Below are 20,334 nucleotides of genomic sequence, written 5' to 3'. Positions count from 1 at the left end.
ATCCCCTCTCCTCCCCAAATGACAGGATGGCACAGACCTGGGGCTCTAAGGGATAGACAAGCTGGGACACCAGGCACAGCCACCTGCAGCACAGGGCAGCAAGAGCAGGGCCATGGCAGGGACCATGCCCACCATCAAACGGGGACAGCAGAGACTCCTAACTGGCTCCTGCGATGGTGGGAGGTTTTTGTATCACTTCCCTATTGCTCCGTGTCACTGTGGGATCAGTACCGCTGCTGCCGTCGGAGACAGCACAGAAATAGACAGCCTCGTCCTCAGCTTGGACGCCAGTGATGGTTAACGTGGCCGTGGAGCTGGACGTGGAGCCGGAGAATCGCGAAGGGATATCCGAGGGTCTCTTGCTGTTCTCATAGATGACAGTGACAAGGGCACCGCCAGGAACCTTCTGCTGGTACCAGCCATAGCTGTAGCTGCTCCCAGAGCAGGTGATCTGGACGGTTTGTCCCAGCTTCGCTGACACCGAGGCCGGCTGAGTCACCGCTGCCTGGACCAGGGAACCTGGAGAGGGAGAGGAGAGAGGGGAGAAGACGGGGGTCAGCCAGTGCCCCACGAGCACTGCCCTCCCTGGGCAGCAGGATGGGGCCCCTGTGCCCAAAGGCCATGATGCCACGGAGGAACCCAGAGCCCCGCACACAGAGCCCAAGGCCAGAGCACGACGGTCCTGCAAGGAGAACTGGCAGCAGCAAGAGGAGGGGGAATGCCAGACTCGGTGCCACCATCACGCTAACCAGCACTGCTGCTGTCGTAGCTACCACAGTAATAGACAGCCTCGTCCTCGGCTTGGACTCCAGTGATGGTTAACGTGGCCGTGGTGCCGGATGCAGAACCGGAGAATCGCGAAGGGATGCCCGAGGGTCTGCTGTTGCTACCGTAGATCACAGTGACAGGGGCACTGCCAGGAACCTTCTGCTGGTACCAGCCGGCATAAGCATAGCTGCCGCTGCTGCTGTAAACCCCGGAGCAGGTGATCTGGACGGTTTGTCCCAGCTTCGCTGACACCGAGGCCGGCTGAGTCACCGCTGCCTGCACCAGGGAACCTGGAGAGGGAGAGGAGAGAGGGGAGAAGATGGGGGTCAGCCAGTGCCCCACGAGCACTGCCCTCCCTGGGCAGCAGGACGGGGCCCCTGTGCCCAAAGGTCATAATGGCACAGTGGGACCACAGCCCCACACAGAGCCCAAGGCCTGAGCCCTGGGGCCCTTTGAGGAGACCTGGCAGAAGCAAGAGACGTGGCCACCAGCAGCATGAGGCGGCGCGGCAGGTGACAAGGCAATGCCGTGCCGTTTGTCAGGACAGGCACAGTCCCAGGGTCACCTCCTGCATGGCATGGTACAATCAGGAGGACATTCACAGCTATGGCCATGCAGAGGGGACGCGAAGCTGCCCCAGCCCCACAACCTTGCTCAGCCATGAGGGAGAAGGGCAGAAAAGCCCCATTTTTAACTCCTCTGTAGCTCACTTCCACATCTCTCTGTGTCACTACAACAGGATTACTGCTGCTGTCCCAGCCACCACAGAAATAGACAGCCTCGTCCTCGGCTTGGACCCCAGTGATGGTTAACGTGCCCGTGGAGCCGGACTTGGACCCGGAGAATCATGCAGGGATGTCCGAAGGTTTCTTGCTGTTGTAGTAGATGACAGTGACAGGGGCACTGCGAGGTGTCTTCTGCTGGAACCAGCCATACTCGTTTGTATTCCCAGAGCACGTAGTCCAAACGGTTTGCCTCAGGTTCGCCAACACTGAGGGCGCCTGAGTCACCACTGCATGGATGAGGGAACCTGGAGAGGAAGAGGAGAGAGGGGGAGAAGACAGGGGTCAGCCAGTGCCCCAGAAGCACAGCCCTCCCTGGGCAGCGGGACGTAGCCCCTGTGCCCAAAGGCCCTGACGCCACAGAAGGACCCACAGTCCCACGGACAGAGTTGAAGACTAGAAACCCATGGCCCTGCAAGGAGAGCTGGCAGCAGCAGGGAGGTGGAACACCACCCTCTGAGGGAAAGGGATCTGGTCATGGCTGGCCCAGAGCAACCCAGCAGAGGCAGCTCCAGCAGCAGCAGGAGGATGGGGCTGCCAGGAGCAAAAGGCAGCAGGGCTGGGGATAAGGCAATGCCATTCCCATTATAGGGATAGGGAAAAGGAACTCCCAGCCCCAGAGTCACCTCCTGTGCCTTGAGACATGGAAGCGGGCACATTCACAGTCATGACCTTGGACAGCGGACAGGAACCTGCCTCAGCTCCACAGCCACAACTCTGCTTGGCCATGAGGGAAAAGGGCTGAAAACCTTCTTCGATGCCTGGGTCGGTGTCTCACCTCCCCATTACTCAGCGCCTTCATCACCCCAATCAGCACTGCTGCTGTCGTAGCCAGCACAGTAATAGACAGCCTCGTCCTTGGCTTGGACCCCAGTGATGGTTAACGTGGCTGTGGAGCCGGACGAGGATCCGGAGAATCGCGAAGGGATGTCCGAGGGTCTCTGGTTGTTGTTGTAGATCACAGTGACAGGGGCAGTGCCAGGTGCCTTCTGCTGAAACCAGCCGGCATAGATGCTGCCGCTACCCCCGGAGCAGGTGATCTGGACGGTTTGTCCCAGCTTCGCTGACACCGAGGCCGGCTGAGTCAGCGCTGCCTGGACCAGGGAACCTGGAGAGGGAGAAGAGAGAGGGGAGAAGACGGGGGTCAGCCAGTGCCCCATGAGCACTGCCCTCCCCGGGCAGCGGGACAGGGAATGCCACAGTCAGAGAACAGACCCGGACATGGTCATAGGCAAATTTGGGGAGCAGAGGCCAGCCCAACGCATCCCAGCACAGAGGCAGCTCTGGCAGCAGCGGGAGGACACGGTCATCGGTAGCAAGAGGCAGTGGGGTGGCAGACAATGCCACACTGTGAACTTTGTAGGGACCAGGACAATGGTTCCCACCCACAAAGTCACCTCCAGTGCTCTGGGACACGAAAGGGAAGACATTCACAGCCATGGTCATGCAGAGGGGACAGGAACCTGCCTCAGCCCCCGAGCCACAACTCTGCTTGGCCAGGAGGGAGAAGGGCAGAAAACCTTCCCCTGATTTTGGAGTCTGTGTCTCACTTCCTATTACTCATTGTCACCAGACACCATAGCTGCTGCTGCTGTCTACGCCACCACAGAAATAGACAGCCTCGTCCTCGGCTTGGACCCCAGTGATGGTTAACGTGCCAGTGGAGCCGGACTTGGACCCGGAGAATCGCGAAGGGATGTCCGAGGGTCTCTTGTTGCTGCTATAGATCACAGTGACAAGGGCACCGCCAGGTACCTTCTGCTGGAACCAGCCAACATAGTTGCTGCTGCTGCTGCTAATCCCAGAGCAGGTGATCTGGACGGTTTGTCCCAGCTTCGCTGACACCGAGGGCGGCTGAGTCACCGCTGCCTGGACCAGGGAACCTGGAGAGGGAGAAGAGAGAGGGGAGAAGGCGGGGGTCAGCCAGTGCCCCAGGACCACAGCCCTCCCGTGGTGGGGAATGGTGGGACAGCAGAGACTCCTAACTGGTCCCTGCAATGGCAGGAGGTTTCTGTATCACTTCCCCATTGCTCCGTGTCACCACAACAGCATTGCTGCTGCCGTCGTAGCTAGCACAGTAATAGACAGCCTCGTCCTCAGCTTGGACCCCAGTGATGGTTAACGTGGCTGTGGAGCCAGACTTGGATCCAGAGAATCGTGAAGGGATGTCCGAGGGTCTGTTGGTGTTGCGATAGATCACAGTGACAGGGGCACTGCCAGGTGTCTTCTGCTGATACCAGCCATAAGCACCGCTGCTACTCCCGGAGCAGATCTAGGTGGTTTGCCCCAGGGACACGGACACTGGGGGCAGCTGAGCCAGAGCCATGTGAGAGCAAGGGGCTGAGGCAGAAGCTCTCCCTGCCCAGATGCAGCGCCCGAAGCTCCTGCTGGCTGGCAAACGCCCACGCACACAGCCCCATGCACCCAGGGTGGCTGCAATGCCGCAGGGCCCTGGGCAAGACTCAGCCTGCGGGAGCAGAAATGCAGCAATGCTTTTCTCCGGCAGCTCCGCAGGATCCAGCTCCTAACACTGTCCCAGGCTCCTCTGCCCCTCATGTGGGTATTGGGCAGCGGGGACGAGCCCAGCCAGGGCTTCTCCAGCACCAGAGCCCCATCACTGGGGACACAGTCAGAGCCCTGAGACACAGGGCACACTGGGAAGGGCACTGGGAGGGACAAGGGGAAACCCCAAAGCCGGAGAGATGGCCCTGCCTGGCTGAGAAGAAGGAGGAGATAAAACCAACCTCTTCTTTGACACTCAAGGTCTTGCTTACCTGTGGCTCGGTGTCACCATCAGATCTGCACTGCTGCTGTCTTCGCTACCACAGTAATAGACAGCCTCGTCCTTAGCTTGGACCCCAGTGATGGTTAACGTGCTGGTGGAGCCGGACTTGGAGCCAGAGAATCGTGAAGGGATGCCCGAGGGTCTCTTGCTGTTCTGGTAGATGACAGTGACAGGGCACAGCTGGTACCAGCCAACACTACTGCTGCTGCTGCTGCCACCCCTGGAGCAGGTGATCTGGATGGTTTGTCCCAGCTTCGTTGACACCAAGGGTGGCTGAGTTGGCACTGCCTGGACCAGGGAACCTGGAGAGGGAGAGGAGAGAGGGGAGAAGATGGGGGTCAGCCAGTGCCCCACGAGCACAGCCCTCCCCGGGCAGCAGGATGGGGAATGCCACAGTCAGAGGACAATGGATGCAACCACGGTCACAGGCAAATTTGGGAAGCAGAGGCCAGCCCAACGCATCCCAGCACAGAGGCAGCTCTGGCAGCAGCAGGAGGACATGGTCATCTGTAGCAAGAGGCAGTGGGGCGGGTGACAAGGCCACACTGTGAATTTTGTAGGGACAAGGACAATGCTCCCCAGGCATGGGGGAGACAAAGAAAACCTGCAGTTCTCTGGTACACGAAAGGGAGGACATTCACAACCATGGTCGTGCAGGGGACAGACTCCTGCCTCAGCCCCACAGCAGCCAGGAGGGAAAAAGGCTGAAACCCTTCCTCTAATTTTGGAGTCTGGCCTCACTTCCTATTATTCATTGTCACCAGACACCATAGCTGCTTTTGGTGACCCAGGTACCACAGTAATAGACAGCCTCGTCCTCGGCTTGGACTCCAGTGATGGTTAACGTGCCCGTGGAGCCAGATGTGGAGCCAGAGAATTGCGAAGGGATATCCGAGGGTCTCTTGCTGTTGTCATAGATCACAGTGACAAGGGCACCGCCAGGAACCTTCTGCTGGTACCAGCCAACACCGCCGCTGCTGCTAACCCCGGAGCAGGTGATCTGGATGGTTTGTCCCAGCTTCGCTGACACCGAGGGCGGCTGAGTCACCGCTGCCTGGACCAGGGAACCTGGAGAGGGAGAGGAGAGAGGGGAGAAGACGGGGGTCAGCCAGTGCCCCACGAGCACTGCCCTCCCTGGGCAGCAGGATGGGGCCCCTGTGCCCAAAGGCCATGATGCCACGGAGGGACCCAGAGCCCCGCACACAGAGCCCAAGGCCAGAGCACGACGGTCCTGCAAGGAGAACTGGCAGCAGCAAGAGGAGGGGGAATGCCAGACTCGGTGCCTCCATCACGCTAACCAGCACTGCCGCTGTCGTAGCTACCACAGTAATAGACAGCCTCGTCCTCGGCTTGGACCCCGGTGATGGTTAACGTGGCCGTGGAGCCGGATGCAGAACCGGAGAATCGCGAAGAAATGTCTGAGGGTCTCTTGTCATTCCAGTAGATGACAGTGACAAGGGCACCGCCAGGAACCTTCTGCTGGAACCAGCCAACATTGCCGCTGCTGTAAAACCCGGAGCAGGTGATCTGGACGGTTTGTCCCAGCTTCGCTGACACCGAGGCCGGCTGAGTCAGCGCTGCCTGGACCAGGGAACCTGGAGAGGGAGAAGAGAGAGGGGAGAAGACGGGGGTCAGCCAGTGCCCCACGAGCACTGCCCTCCCTGGGCAGCGGGATGGGGCCCCTGTGCCCAAAGGCCATGATGCCACGGAGGGACCCAGAGCCCCGCACACAGAGCCCAAGGCCAGAGCACAACGGTCCTGCAAGGAGAACTGGCAGCAGCAAGAGGAGGGGGAATGCCAGACTCGGTGCCGCCATCACGCTAACCAGCACTGCTGCTGTCGTAGCTACCACAGTAATAGACAGCCTCGTCCTCGGCTTGGACCCGGTGATGGTTAACGTGCCAGTGGTGCCGGATGCAGAACCGGAGAATCGCGCAGGGGTGCCCGAGGGTCTCTTGTTGTTTAAATATATCACAGTGACAGGGGCACTGCCAGGTACCTTCTGCTGGAACCAGCTATAATAGTTGTTTATCATGGAGCAGGAGATCCAGGTGTTTACTCCTGGGGACACGTACATCGAGGGCGGCTGAGTAGGCCCTGCCTAGAGCCCAGAGAGGGAGAGAGGGGAGAATACAGGGGTCAGCAAGTGCCCCAGGAGCACGGTCCTCCTTGGGCAGCGAGACAGTTACGGGACTCCTCTGCCCACAAGCACGCAGATGGGACACCCTGGGTGCAGCCCAAGCCCAGGCACTCCCTGAGGGGTGGCTGTAGCCAGAGCCTGGACCCTCTCCCTGCCCGCTGCCCCTCGGGGCACACCTCATCCCTGTCACTGAGACCAGGCAGCCCAGGGGCATGGCCTGCTGTGGGCACCCAGCGTTTGCAGCAGTCCGGAGACACCCCTGCCCATGCCCCAAATGGGGCCACGTCCAGGCCAGCAGCCAGGGACGGCAGGGCAGCGGGTCCCCAGTCAGTGAGAAGCTGCGTGGGGAGACAAGGTGTGACAAAGGGAATGGGGGCATCTCCAGCACAGCATGGGCTGGTGAGAGGCACCACCATGGAGACCAGAGACGGGGGGCTGCCTGGGTAGGGGGCACGAGCTCCACTGGGGCCTTTCCAGGATCAAATGTGCCCCAAGTAACACCCTCTCCCCACGCACCTCCTGTCCCCACGGCAGCACAAAGCACCCAGGGCACATGGGCTCTGGCTCTTGGGCTCCTCCACACCCTTGGGATGAGTCAGGAACATCCCCAGATGCAGCACAGGCCCAGAGTGCTCGGGGGAAGGGAAAGGGGGGACCTAGTGCCTGGCAGCTTACAGCATAGCCCTGCAATGGACAGACCTTCCCAGAGCCAACGGGTCCTTACCCAGCCCAGGGATTCCCCCAAACCCCACCTCTGCTCATCTCCATGGAAAGGCTCTCAGACACAAGAGGGACAGAAGCTCCCCCTGCCCAGCAGCACGGCACTACTGCCCCATGGAAACCATCTCTTGCGGGTCCCTGGGGCAAGGAAGGAGGTGCTCAGCAGCACACACCGGCACCGCACTGCCAGCACCAGAGGGGAGGTGGCATCAGGACAGAGACGCAGACAAAACCCTGCAAAGGTAGAGCCAGAACAGGCGCAAGTGCAAAAGGGTGCCAACTGCCAACCCTCTGCAGCTCTTCCCCGCGCAGGGGAGGCGTAGGAATGAACAGGAGGAAAAAAACTAACCTCAGCATCACCGTGACCCTGACCAGCACTGCTGCTTTCCCAGCCACCACAGAAATAGACAGCCTCATCCTCGGCTTGGACTCCAGTGATGGTTAATGTGCCAGTGGAGCCGGACGAGGATCCGGAGAACCGCGAAGGGATGTCCGAGGGTCTCTGGTTGCTTTTGTAGATCACAGTGACAGGGGCACTGCCAGGTACCTTCTGCTGGAACCAGCCAACAGCATTGCTGCTGTCAAGCCCAGAGCAGGTGATCTGGACGGTTTGTCCTGGGTTTTCTGACACCGAGGGCAGATGAGTCAGCGCTGCCTGGACCAGGGAACCTGGAGTTGAACTACATTATTCAGGCAGTTGAACTAGATTATTCCTGTAGGTCCCTTCCAACTGAAATGTTCTATTGTATTGTAACCTATCCTATCCCCTCTCCTCCCCAAATGACAGGATGGCACAGACCTGGGGCTCTAAGGGATAGCCAATCTGGGACACCAGGCACAGCCACCTGCAGCACAGGGCAGCAAGAGCAGGGCCATGGTGGTGACATGCCCGACCATCAAACAGGGACAGCAGAGACTCCTAACTGGCTCCTGCGATGGTGGGAGGTTTTTGTATCACTTCCCTATTGCTCCGTGTCACTGTGGGATCAGTACCGCTGCTGCCGTCGGAGCCAGCACAGAAATAGACAGCCTCGTCCTCGGCTTGGACCCCAGTGATGGTTAACGTGGCTGTGGAGCTGGACGTGGAGCCAGAGAATCGTGAAGGGATGTCTGAGGGTCTCTCATCATTCCAGTAGATGACAGTGACAAGGGCACCGCCAGGAACCTTCTGCTGGAACCAGCCATAGCTGTAGCTGCTCCCAGAGCAGGTGATCTGGACGGTTTTGTCCCAGCTTCGCTGACACCGAGGCCGGCTGAGTCACCGCTGCCTGGACCAGGGAACCTGGAGAGGGAGAAGAGAGAGGGGAGAAGACGGGGGTCAGCCAGTGCCCCACGAGCACTGCCCTCCCTGGGCAGCGGGATGGGGCCCCTGTGCCCAAAGGCCATGATGCCACGGAGGGACCCAGAGCCCCGCACACAGAGCCCAAGGCCAGAGCACAACGGTCCTGCAAGGAGAACTGGCAGCAGCAAGAGGAGGGGAATGCCAGACTCGGTGCCGCCATCACGCTAACCAGCACTGCTGCTGTCGTAGCTACCACAGTAATAGACAGCCTCGTCCTCGGCTTGGACCCCGGTGATGGTTAACGTGCCAGTGGTGCCGGATGCAGAACCGGAGAATCGCGCAGGGGTGCCCGAGGGTCTCTTGTTGTTTAAATATATCACAGTGACAGGGGCACTGCCAGGTACCTTCTGCTGGAACCAGCTATAATAGTTGTTTATCATGGAGCAGGAGATCCAGGTGTTTACTCCTGGGGACACGTACATCGAGGGCGGCTGAGTAGGCCCTGCCTAGAGCCCAGAGAGGGAGAGAGGGGAGAATACAGGGGTCAGCAAGTGCCCCAGGAGCACGGTCCTCCTTGGGCAGCGAGACAGTTACGGGACTCCTCTGCCCACAAGCACGCAGATGGGACACCCTGGGTGCAGCCCCAAGCCCAGGCACTCCCTGAGGGGTGGCTGTAGCCAGAGCCTGGACCCTCTCCCTGCCCGCTGCCCCTCGGGGCACACCTCATCCCTGTCACTGAGACCAGGCAGCCCAGGGGCATGGCCTGCTGTGGGCACCCAGCGTTTGCAGCAGTCCGGAGACACCCCTGCCCATGCCCCAAATGGGGCCACGTCCAGGCCAGCAGCCAGGGACGGCAGGGCAGCGGGTCCCCAGTCAGTGAGAAGCTGCGTGGGGAGACAAGGTGTGACAAAGGGAATGGGGGCATCTCCAGCACAGCATGGGCTGGTGAGAGGCACCACCATGGAGACCAGAGACGGGGGGCTGCCTGGGTAGGGGCACGAGCTCCACTGGGGCCTTTCCAGGATCAAATGTGCCCCAAGTAACACCCTCTCCCCACGCACCTCCTGTCCCCACGGCAGCACAAAGCACCCAGGGCACATGGGCTCTGGCTCTTGGGCTCCTCCACACCCCTTGGGATGAGTCAGGAACATCCCCAGATGCAGCACAGGCCCAGAGTGCTCGGGGGAAGGGAAAGGGGGGACCTAGTGCCTGGCAGCTTACAGCATAGCCCTGCAATGGACAGACCTTCCCAGAGCCAACGGGTCCTTACCCAGCCCAGGGATTCCCCCAAACCCCACCTCTGCTCATCTCCATGGAAAGGCTCTCAGACACAAGAGGGACAGAAGCTCCCCCTGCCCAGCAGCACGGCACTACTGCCCCATGGAAACCATCTCTTGCGGGTCCCTGGGGCAAGGAAGGAGGTGCTCAGCAGCACACACCGGCACCGCACTGCCAGCACCAGAGGGGAGGTGGCATCAGGACAGAGACGCAGACAAAACCCTGCAAAGGTAGAGCCAGAACAGGCGCAAGTGCAAAAGGGTGCCAACTGCCAACCCTCTGCAGCTCTTCCCCGCGCAGGGGAGGCGTAGGAATGAACAGGAGGAAAAAAACTAACCTCAGCATCACCGTGACCCTGACCAGCACTGCTGCTTTCCCAGCCACCACAGAAATAGACAGCCTCATCCTCGGCTTGGACTCCAGTGATGGTTAATGTGCCAGTGGAGCCGGACGAGGATCCGGAGAACCGCGAAGGGATGTCCGAGGGTCTCTGGTTGCTTTTGTAGATCACAGTGACAGGGGCACTGCCAGGTACCTTCTGCTGGAACCAGCCAACAGCATTGCTGCTGTCAAGCCCAGAGCAGGTGATCTGGACGGTTTGTCCTGGGTTTTCTGACACCGAGGGCAGATGAGTCAGCGCTGCCTGGACCAGGGAACCTGGAGTTGAACTACATTATTCAGGCAGTTGAACTAGATTATTCCTGTAGGTCCCTTCCAACTGAAATGTTCTATTGTATTGTAACCTATCCTATCCCCTCTCCTCCCCAAATGACAGGATGGCACAGACCTGGGGCTCTAAGGGATAGCCAATCTGGGACACCAGGCACAGCCACCTGCAGCACAGGGCAGCAAGAGCAGGGCCATGGTGGTGACATGCCCGACCATCAAACAGGGACAGCAGAGACTCCTAACTGGCTCCTGCGATGGTGGGAGGTTTTTGTATCACTTCCCTATTGCTCCGTGTCACTGTGGGATCAGTACCGCTGCTGCCGTCGGAGCCAGCACAGAAATAGACAGCCTCGTCCTCGGCTTGGACCCCAGTGATGGTTAACGTGGCTGTGGAGCTGGACGTGGAGCCAGAGAATCGTGAAGGGATGTCTGAGGGTCTCTCATCATTCCAGTAGATGACAGTGACAAGGGCACCGCCAGGAACCTTCTGCTGGAACCAGCCATAGCTGTAGCTGCTCCCAGAGCAGGTGATCTGGACGGTTTGTCCCAGCTTCGCTGACACCGAGGGCGGCTGAGTCACCGCTGCCTGGACCAGGGAACCTGGAGAGGGAGAGGAGAGAGGGGAGAAGACGGGGGTCAGCCAGTGCCCCATGAGCACTGCCCTCCCTGGGCAGCAGGATGGGGCCCCTGTGCCCAAAGGCCATGATGCCACGGAGGGACCCAGAGCCCCGCACACAGAGCCCAAGGCCAGAGCACAACGGTCCTGCAAGGAGAACTGGCAGCAGCAAGAGGAGGGGGAATGCCAGACTCGGTGCCGCCATCACGCTAACCAGCACTGCTGCTGTCGTAGCTACCACAGTAATAGACAGCCTCGTCCTCGGCTTGGACCCCGGTGATGGTTAACGTGCCAGTGGTGCCGGATGCAGAACCGGAGAATCGCGCAGGGGTGCCCGAGGGTCTCTTGTTGTTTAAATATATCACAGTGACAGGGGCACTGCCAGGTACCTTCTGCTGGAACCAGCTATAATAGTTGTTTATCATGGAGCAGGAGATCCAGGTGTTTACTCCTGGGGACACGTACATCGAGGGCGGCTGAGTAGGCCCTGCCTAGAGCCCAGAGAGGGAGAGAGGGGAGAATACAGGGGTCAGCAAGTGCCCCAGGAGCACGGTCCTCCTTGGGCAGCGAGACAGTTACGGGACTCCTCTGCCCACAAGCACGCAGATGGGACACCCTGGGTGCAGCCCCAAGCCCAGGCACTCCCTGAGGGGTGGCTGTAGCCAGAGCCTGGACCCTCTCCCTGCCCGCTGCCCCTCGGGGCACACCTCATCCCTGTCACTGAGACCAGGCAGCCCAGGGGCATGGCCTGCTGTGGGCACCCAGCGTTTGCAGCAGTCCGGAGACACCCCTGCCCATGCCCCAAATGGGGCCACGTCCAGGCCAGCAGCCAGGGACGGCAGGGCAGCGGGTCCCCAGTCAGTGAGAAGCTGCGTGGGGAGACAAGGTGTGACAAAGGGAATGGGGGCATCTCCAGCACAGCATGGGCTGGTGAGAGGCACCACCATGGAGACCAGAGACGGGGGGCTGCCTGGGTAGGGGGCACGAGCTCCACTGGGGCCTTTCCAGGATCAAATGTGCCCCAAGTAACACCCTCTCCCCACGCACCTCCTGTCCCCACGGCAGCACAAAGCACCCAGGGCACATGGGCTCTGGCTCTTGGGCTCCTCCACACCCCTTGGGATGAGTCAGGAACATCCCCAGATGCAGCACAGGCCCAGAGTGCTCGGGGGGAAGGGAAAGGGGGGACCTAGTGCCTGGCAGCTTACAGCATAGCCCTGCAATGGACAGACCTTCCCAGAGCCAACGGGTCCTTACCCAGCCCAGGGATTCCCCCAAACCCCACCTCTGCTCATCTCCATGGAAAGGCTCTCAGACACAAGAGGGACAGAAGCTCCCCCTGCCCAGCAGCACGGCACTACTGCCCCATGGAAACCATCTCTTGCGGGTCCCTGGGGCAAGGAAGGAGGTGCTCAGCAGCACACACCGGCACCGCACTGCCAGCACCAGAGGGGAGGTGGCATCAGGACAGAGACGCAGACAAAACCCTGCAAAGGTAGAGCCAGAACAGGCGCAAGTGCAAAAGGGTGCCAACTGCCAACCCTCTGCAGCTCTTCCCCGCGCAGGGGAGGCGTAGGAATGAACAGGAGGAAAAAAAACTAACCTCAGCATCACCGTGACCCTGACCAGCACTGCTGCTTTCCCAGCCACCACAGAAATAGACAGCCTCATCCTCGGCTTGGACTCCAGTGATGGTTAATGTGCCAGTGGAGCCGGACGAGGATCCGGAGAACCGCGAAGGGATGTCCGAGGGTCTCTGGTTGCTTTTGTAGATCACAGTGACAGGGGCACTGCCAGGTACCTTCTGCTGGAACCAGCCAACAGCATTGCTGCTGTCAAGCCCAGAGCAGGTGATCTGGACGGTTTGTCCTGGGTTTTCTGACACCGAGGGCAGATGAGTCAGCGCTGCCTGGACCAGGGAACCTGGAGTTGAACTACATTATTCAGGCAGTTGAACTAGATTATTCCTGTAGGTCCCTTCCAACTGAAATGTTCTATTGTATTGTAACCTATCCTATCCCCTCTCCTCCCCAAATGACAGGATGGCACAGACCTGGGGCTCTAAGGGATAGCCAATCTGGGACACCAGGCACAGCCACCTGCAGCACAGGGCAGCAAGAGCAGGGCCATGGTGGTGACATGCCCGACCATCAAACAGGGACAGCAGAGACTCCTAACTGGCTCCTGCGATGGTGGGAGGTTTTTGTATCACTTCCCTATTGCTCCGTGTCACTGTGGGATCAGTACCGCTGCTGCCGTCGGAGCCAGCACAGAAATAGACAGCCTCGTCCTCGGCTTGGACCCCAGTGATGGTTAACGTGGCTGTGGAGCTGGACGTGGAGCCAGAGAATCGTGAAGGGATGTCTGAGGGTCTCTCATCATTCCAGTAGATGACAGTGACAAGGGCACCGCCAGGAACCTTCTGCTGGAACCAGCCATAGCTGTAGCTGCTCCCAGAGCAGGTGATCTGGACGGTTTGTCCCAGCTTCGCTGACACCGAGGCCGGCTGAGTCACCGCTGCCTGGACCAGGGAACCTGGAGAGGGAGAGGAGAGAGGGGAGAAGACGGGGGTCAGCCAGTGCCCCATGAGCACTGCCCTCCCTGGGCAGCAGGATGGGGCCCCTGTGCCCAAAGGCCATGATGCCACGGAGGGACCCAGAGCCCCGCACACAGAGCCCAAGGCCAGAGCACAACGGTCCTGCAAGGAGAACTGGCAGCAGCAAGAGGAGGGGGAATGCCAGACTCGGTGCCACCATCACGCTAACCAGCACTGCTGCTGTCGTAGCTACCACAGTAATAGACAGCCTCGTCCTCGGCTTGGACTCCAGTGATGGTTAACGTGCCCGTGGAGCCAGACTAGGTTCCGGAGAATCGCGAAGGGATGTCTGAGGGTCTGTTGTCAGTATCGTACATCACAGTGACAGGGGCACTGCCAGGAACCTTCTGCTGGTACCAGCCGGCATAACCATAGCTGCTGCTAATCCCGGAGCAGGTGATCTGGACGGTTTGTCCCAGCTTCGCTGACACCGAGGCCGGCTGAGTCAGCGCTGCCTGGACCAGGGAACCTGGAGAGGGAGAGGAGAGAGGGGAGAAGACGGGGTCAGCCAGTGCCCCACGACCACAGCCCTCCCCAAGCAGCGCGACGGGGATGGGATCCCTGGGCCCAAAGGCTCCGGCTGGGCACAGCGAGTCTGGCCAGGGCACCTGAGCTGTGGGCAAGCACCGCGAGGAGGAGAGGGGCCCAGGCCATGGCGCGATCCCAGCAGCTCCGCGTCCCTACACCGACGGGGCTGTGCCGTGGACCCCGACTCCCTCTTAAACCCCCGCTCACCTGGGCATGGCCCCTCCATGCAAATGTGGCCCCCAACGTTCACTGGCAGCTCCTGTCTCAGTGCTCCCCTGCCCACTGCAGGCACGTCTCTGGCCCACCAAAGGTGCCAAGACCACTCTGTGCCGCCTGCTCCCTGGGCCACTCAGCTGGGAAAACCAGGTCCTGCTTCACACCAGGGCACCACAGCCGGGTTTCTCGCAGGAGCCACAAGACTGACCAGCTGGATCGAGGTGTCCGGGCAAATGCTCCTCCACTCTGGTTTTGGTAAATACAACCTTAGCCAAGACACGTGCCAAGGGCCGGCAGGAACACTTTTCTGTCCTGCCTTGCTGAAGCATCTTCTGCAGCCGCCTTGGCCTGGCCTGCGACCCGGGCATCACCCACCCACCCACCCAGCATCCCTCTGCGGCAGCACAGCTCCTCCAGCCGCGCTCCCCTTCGCCTCCCGCCCCGGGCGCTTCTCCGCGGGCTCCGCACCCGCGGCCGGCCCAGCACCAGCCCGCAGCGCCGCGCCAGCACCCCCTGCCCGCAGCGCACCCCCACTGCAGCCTGCTGCTGCGAGACCTCCCGGGCCAGGGGCCAGGATTGCTCCGGCAGCACAGGCGCTCCCGCTTCTCAGCGCCACCGCAGGGACGAGGAGGAGTGCCCCGGCCTCTGCTACCTCTGGCGCATGATGGCAAACACCCAGCCTGCCCAGCTCCACACACCGACGCAGAGCTCTCCACAGCACCCTTCCCAGACCTGCCTCTGCCTTTCCATGCTGCCCCTAAGCAGGAGGTGGGATGGGTCTGCCAAAGCAGTTGGAGTCCTTGGGCTTCTCTGACAGATCCCAAAATGTTTCAGGGCTGCATCTCAGGAAGCAAACAGCAGCTTCCTTTCAGCCCTCAGAGCCCCCTCACACCAAATTGCAGCCCCCCTTCAGCTTTTAGAAGCATAATGAGTAGGACCCAGACACATGAAGACAGGGATTTATTATTCTATGGTCATTTTACAGAAGAGGTTCAATGCCAAGCTACCACCACCCTCTGTGACTCCCTTAGGCCAGGAACACGGCAGCTCCTCCTTAGACACAGGATATTTTCCACAGGCCTCTCTCTCTTAATCAGCAGTTTCATCTGCTCCAGGTTCTGGTTGGGAACCAAGACTAACGTTTTTTTACAAGCTCAAAAGCAAGAAAGCGTTGTGGCCGCTTTACAGTCCAACACGCCGCAGCAGCAGCACCCCCCGTGGCCTGCCTCCGCTTAACTGGACAGAGAAGGAATGAAAGGCGGTGAGAAGTCAACAAGCAGGTTTGAACATGATTCAGTACTTCTTGAACTCAATTCTTTCTACTTTCACATCATCCTCAATTAGTTGGTATACATAAGTCACAACTGTGGAAGCCTGGATATCCATCAGTACAAATGAAGGGATGATGTTCCTGGAAAGAAAACATGCTTAGTCGATCTTCCTGATTAGCTTACACTTCTTGCTATTAACATACCTTATGCTTATGTATTGTAATACGCCTGGTTGCCACGGGCTGGGGGGATCTGGGAAACACTGCATTTTGCGGGCACTGGCAACAGCATCTCAGGCAGAGCTGCATTTAGCTTAGAAGAGCCCTCGAGGCAACTAGACAGCCTAAGTCATGTTGGGCTCAGACATTTAAGCTGACAGTGCCTCCAGAAGTCCCATTTCCTACCAAATATTAGCATGCAGTTTCTGGGAAGACACCAGAAAGCAAAACAACTTCAAGAAGCTGCTGCAACTCACTCCTTTCCGGGCCCAGGAAGCAGCCCCAGGCAAACCAGTGCCGGGCTGTCATGCCCAACACATGGGCTAAGTAAACCCCTGGTAAGAGGGGAGCCGCACTGCGTTCCCCAGGAAGGGAGAGAACTGGCCTCCTTGCTCCTCACGGCACCTTGCCAGCGCTCTGCAGCACAGTGACCAGACACTCGCAGGTGAACGCACACGTTTCAGGTAATGCCTATGGGCTCTGCTGCGCTGGGCAGCTCAGGGCCCCCCTCACTCACATTTCCAAAGCACTGTAGGCTCCTGTAGCTGATCCCGGGTTGATGTAGAATTTGTTTTCATGTTCAAATGCTTCAAATCTGTGCGTGTGTCCTGAGATGAGAATGTCCACATCCAGCTGCCTCTGCAGCAGTGCCAGGCTGGCCACATCACCCCAGGGAATAACTTGATGGCCGTGAATCAGCCCGATTCTGAACTGCCCGACAGTTACAACCTTCTCTTCAGGATAATTCAGGCTCTGAGAAAGAGAAAGGCACAGCCTATAAATCAGCCAAAGACCCCTCACCTATGCAATGCAGGTTCCTATGTTCCAGGACACGAATGCTCTTTTCACTATTCGAGTGCACGAGGTCTTTCAACGTGCGGACCCACTGGATGCTTGTACCACACCCCAGCAAGAGCAACTGCAGGGCAAAGAGTGGGGAATTTGCACAGAGATCAGGAGCCTCAAGGGTACCCAACAGTAAATTCACAAGCAGACTTGTGCCAGAGTTCATATGAATCAAGTGCATGTATTGGCCCCCCACACCCAGTCCTCCCTGTTGCAAGCGCAACAAGCAGGGTCTAGAAAGTAATCTTGTTTCTTCAGTCTCACTCATTCCTACTTCCTATCCTGGTGAATTACAGTTCAGGAAGTGTTAATGCTGAAGGACTCCCCGGGTTTCATCGGGACAACCACAGCATGCAGGAAGGCGAGCTGAGGAATTAACAGCAGCAAGAACATTACCTCAGAGTCCCCCCTAACAACGTGGATGTCCCCAGCCAGAGTCCTGAGGTAATCATAGCTCTCCTTGGTGCAGAGGTTTCCTGTACACAAGACGTGCTGAATCTTTCCTGGAACCAGCAGCTTCTTGAACTTCACCGGTAGACCACTGCACCTGTGTGGGATGTGCAGGTCCCCTAACACTAACACCAACTTTGCACACAGCAGGAGGGAAGAGAGAGTTTTAACCCAGGTTACTCAGCAGAACAGCACAAAGCCTTTTTGCCGCCCCAGGGCGTTTGCAAAGTCTGGCAAACCATTACAGGCCCAGCAGGGATTTCTTTCAGATTCAGCTTTGAGGAAACAACGCCTCAGCATGCCCGAGCTGCCCCGCACAGGCAGCCCAGCCTGCTCCCACCCGGGGAGAGCCAGGCGCTCTCACTCCCGCGTGTAGCCGGAGGTGAGGGAACGCGCTGCCCGGGGGAGACCAAGGCGGCGGGCGCCGCCGCAACGGGACGAGCCGGGCCAAGCAGCCTCCCCAGGCCGAGCCTGCGGGCTCGGGGCCGCTCCCCCGGCCCGGCGGCGGTGTAGGGAAGCGGGCCCCGGGCCCCCTTGGCCGCCGCTCACCATCCTGCTCCTCCGCCCAGCTCCGGTCACCCCGTTACCCTGACGCGCACTGAGGTAACCAGGAAGTGACGCGCCTCTTTTTCTCCTCCCCCAAGCCAATGGCAGCGCCAGCAGCTCCCCACGTGACAGCGGCGCCTGCGGAAGGGTCCTAACGCCCGCCCCCGTGCGTGCCGCAGTGCTGAGCATGCGCAGTGCGGCGGCGCGGCTGCCGGCAGTGCTGGGGTGGAGAACGGTCGGGCGTGTTTCCCCCGCTCCAGTGTTTGTAATGAAATCTGTGGGATTTTCGTGGGAAAATGCATGATCTTTTTGTGTGACAGTGTTCATATAAAGTACCCACAAGTGCCCGTGTGGTTAAACGTGTCCTTTTCCCCTCAGGGGCTATGGGGGGCGCTGGGGCTGTGAGGGGGCGTGGGGTGAGGGGAGATGGCGGCATTGGGAGACGAGGAGTGAAGGGAGACGGGAGCGGGGGGGGGGGTACGGTGGGTGCCGTGAGGAGGCGTTGAGGGTGCTCTGGAAGGGGACAGGTCCTTACGGCGCAGGGACAGACCTCCCCGTGGGCAGGGCAGTGTGGGTGGGGGTCTCCGGCTCTCTGGGGAAGATGGGCTCTGCCAGGGACGGGTGACACAGCTCCACCCAGGCCCAAGAGATCCCACCAAACTCCAGGCCATAGCGCCTTTGGCTCACCCTCCTGACTGGGGTACCCCAGGGCATGGCGACATCCCCGCAGCGAGACACCCAAGGGGCTCCTCTGGACTCCACATCCATGACACAAGCCATGTGGCTAAGGATTAACCTTTATTACCAGGTGAGCCAAACTGCGCGGAAGCCCAAGCCGGGATCGAGCCTGCATTGTGCCAAGTGCTGGAAAAGCCCAGGAAAGCCAGGCCACAGCAGAGCTCTCCACCCTCCCACCGCAGCAGGAGATCCCGGCTCCTGTGTGTCCCTGGGCTGAGCCCTGGCAGGTCTCGCACTGTGTCAGGCTGTCTGATGCTCCATGGGGGAAGTTTGGGGTCGAAGAGGAGGTTGCTGCACCTCACGGCAGAACGCAGTGCTGCTGGGCTTGCTCAAGCGTGCAAGACGGTCTTTTTCCATTCCTCCTAGGGCTGCCGTTCTCCCTGTCGAGGGCTTTGTGTCAGGGTTGCAAGGGAAAATGCAGAAAGCTTTTGTTCCCCACTTCTAAAACCAGTTGAAGGCACGCGACAGGGAGCAGTAATAGTTGCCGTTGTCTTCATGGCAGGCGGATGCAATGATGAGGATGCAGGCATTGCTGGTGAGGTCTTTGAAAGCAGAGAAGCGGTCGGGAATCTTGGCGGGCTTGTGCTTGTCTTGCTCAGAGTTGTAATAAAGCAGATACCTCAGGGAGTGCCCCGGGCGCTGCTGGTACCAGGAGATGCCAAACTCGCTGATATTGTACTGGGGGCTCAGGGTGCAGGACAGCCGAGCGGTCTGCCCGGGCAGCACCGACACAGACAGCGGCTGGGTCAGCACAGGCTGAGTCCTGGAAGCTGCGCGCACCAAGGATGCAGTTACTGATGCGCTGAGCCATGTCCCCCATCGCCCCCAGACCCAAAGTGTCCCCCTGCTCCCTTGAGACAACCCCATTACCCAACCTCCATCCTGCTCATCACACCACACAGCCCTGGAGCAAAATGCCCTACTCAGACTGACATCTCCCTTGTGCAGCCCAGTCCTGCCTGCCACCCCGCAGTGCCCTCCCCAGGCAGCAGCTAGCCCAGCCACACCACCCTTACCTGTCCCCACCGTCCCCACCAGGAGCAGGACCATGAAGCCCAGGGCCATGGCAGGAAGCAGAGGCAGGGAGGCTGTTTTGGAGAGGGTCTGCAGTGCTACACGAACCCAGATTGCTGTGCCACTGGCGCCAGTGAGGTGTATGTAAATGACACAGGGGGCTCAGGGACTCCAGCTCCCCGCGTTGCTCGCTTTGCTGCAGCTGGGCTTCAGGGACGGGGCTCGAAGCAGTGGGGCGAGAGCTGAGCATTGCGACCCACCGCCCACCTTCGCCCCAGGCTAGGCCGTTTCCTCCAGCTGCACCGATGCACGCAGAGCCCACCCCACCACCCTCTGCCCTGGGCACTGGGGTACGGTGGGGAGGCATCACTGACCATCTCTCCTCTCTGATGGGGGGAGCAGAGAGGTTTCCCTGTGGTCTTACGCTCCGACCTTTTGCCTCGGGCCCTCTGCCACCAGGTGCGCAGGAGGCCAGGAGCCTGAGCCACACCATGCCAAGGATGCCCTGTGGTAGCAGCAGGCTGGGGGCCAGCTGGCCCTGCTGCCACCAGGGAGAATGAAAGACAGGACATGCCAGAGCCCCCTGGCAGCTGTCTTATCGCAGAAGCAATATAAGGAAAGTTGCTGCTCCCTTCTCCATGCTGCTCCATCACTGTGACAAGAATGACTGCCCTGCAGCATGGGCTGAGAGCTGCCAACGGTGCTGAGAGGGCTGCCTCTTTGCCAGGGCCGCCTCAGAAACAGCAGCCACGGGCAAAGATGCGGGGCTGGCTACTGAAATCACCTGCCAGAAGGCATTTCCCAAGGGAGCTGGTGCAGCAAGACATGGCTGCAGCACAGCTGGTGCCTCATGCGGAAAGACAGCAGACCG

At 59.7% G+C, this 20,334-nt stretch overlaps 2 protein-coding genes and 1 gene segment (V, D, J or C); all 3 read right to left on the bottom strand.

Annotated features, from left to right (window-relative positions):
* Nucleotides 1-157: 157 nt before the first annotated feature.
* LOC127022994 (Ig lambda chain V-1 region-like) lies at nucleotides 158-14,290 on the bottom strand. The segment is given in 2 exon segments: nucleotides 158-519; nucleotides 14,245-14,290. Coding segments are annotated over 2 exon segments (408 nt in total).
* A 969-nt stretch (nucleotides 14,291-15,259) lies between these two features.
* Nucleotides 15,260-17,745, bottom strand: LOC127022870 (vacuolar protein sorting-associated protein 29-like). The gene is made up of 4 exons (XM_050906685.1): nucleotides 17,715-17,745; nucleotides 17,112-17,300; nucleotides 16,387-16,622; nucleotides 15,260-15,791 (listed from the first exon to the last, which is right to left on the bottom strand). The coding sequence occupies exons 1-4, from the start codon at nucleotides 17,715-17,717 to the stop codon at nucleotides 15,674-15,676; spliced, it is 546 nt and encodes a 181-aa protein (XP_050762642.1). The 5' UTR covers nucleotides 17,718-17,745; the 3' UTR covers nucleotides 15,260-15,673.
* Nucleotides 17,746-18,890: 1,145 nt separating this feature from the next.
* LOC127023087 (pre-B lymphocyte protein 3-like) lies at nucleotides 18,891-19,514 on the bottom strand. Its single transcript, XM_050907002.1, has 2 exons — nucleotides 19,466-19,514; nucleotides 18,891-19,219 (listed from the first exon to the last, which is right to left on the bottom strand). Exons 1-2 carry the CDS (start codon nucleotides 19,512-19,514, stop codon nucleotides 18,891-18,893), a joined length of 378 nt encoding a protein of 125 aa, XP_050762959.1.
* Nucleotides 19,515-20,334: the final 820 nt, after the last annotated feature.

Source organism: Gymnogyps californianus, chromosome 16 (genome assembly GCF_018139145.2).
Source record: "Gymnogyps californianus isolate 813 chromosome 16, ASM1813914v2, whole genome shotgun sequence".
NCBI classification, from domain to species: domain Eukaryota; kingdom Metazoa; phylum Chordata; class Aves; order Accipitriformes; family Cathartidae; genus Gymnogyps; species Gymnogyps californianus.
The sequence above is the reverse complement of the archived record's forward strand: the minus strand, read 5'-3'. Positions and strand labels throughout refer to the sequence as shown.

Bases quoted from the DNA above. Each gene is read 5' to 3' on its own strand.
- LOC127023087 (XM_050907002.1), bottom strand. From the start codon at position 19,514: ATGGCCCTGGGCTTCATGGTCCTGCTCCTGGTGGGGACGGTGGGGACA. The intron at 19,220-19,465 runs GTAAGGGTGGTG...TGGTGCGCGCAG, and splicing joins GGTGGGGACGGTGGGGACAG to CTTCCAGGACTCAGCCTGTG.
- LOC127022870 (XM_050906685.1), bottom strand. The intron at 16,623-17,111 runs GTAATGTTCTTG...TCTCTTTCTCAG, and splicing joins TTGTTAGGGGGGACTCTGAG to AGCCTGAATTATCCTGAAGA. The intron at 15,792-16,386 runs GTGAGTGAGGGG...TTTTCTTTCCAG, and splicing joins GCCTACAGTGCTTTGGAAAT to GAACATCATCCCTTCATTTG.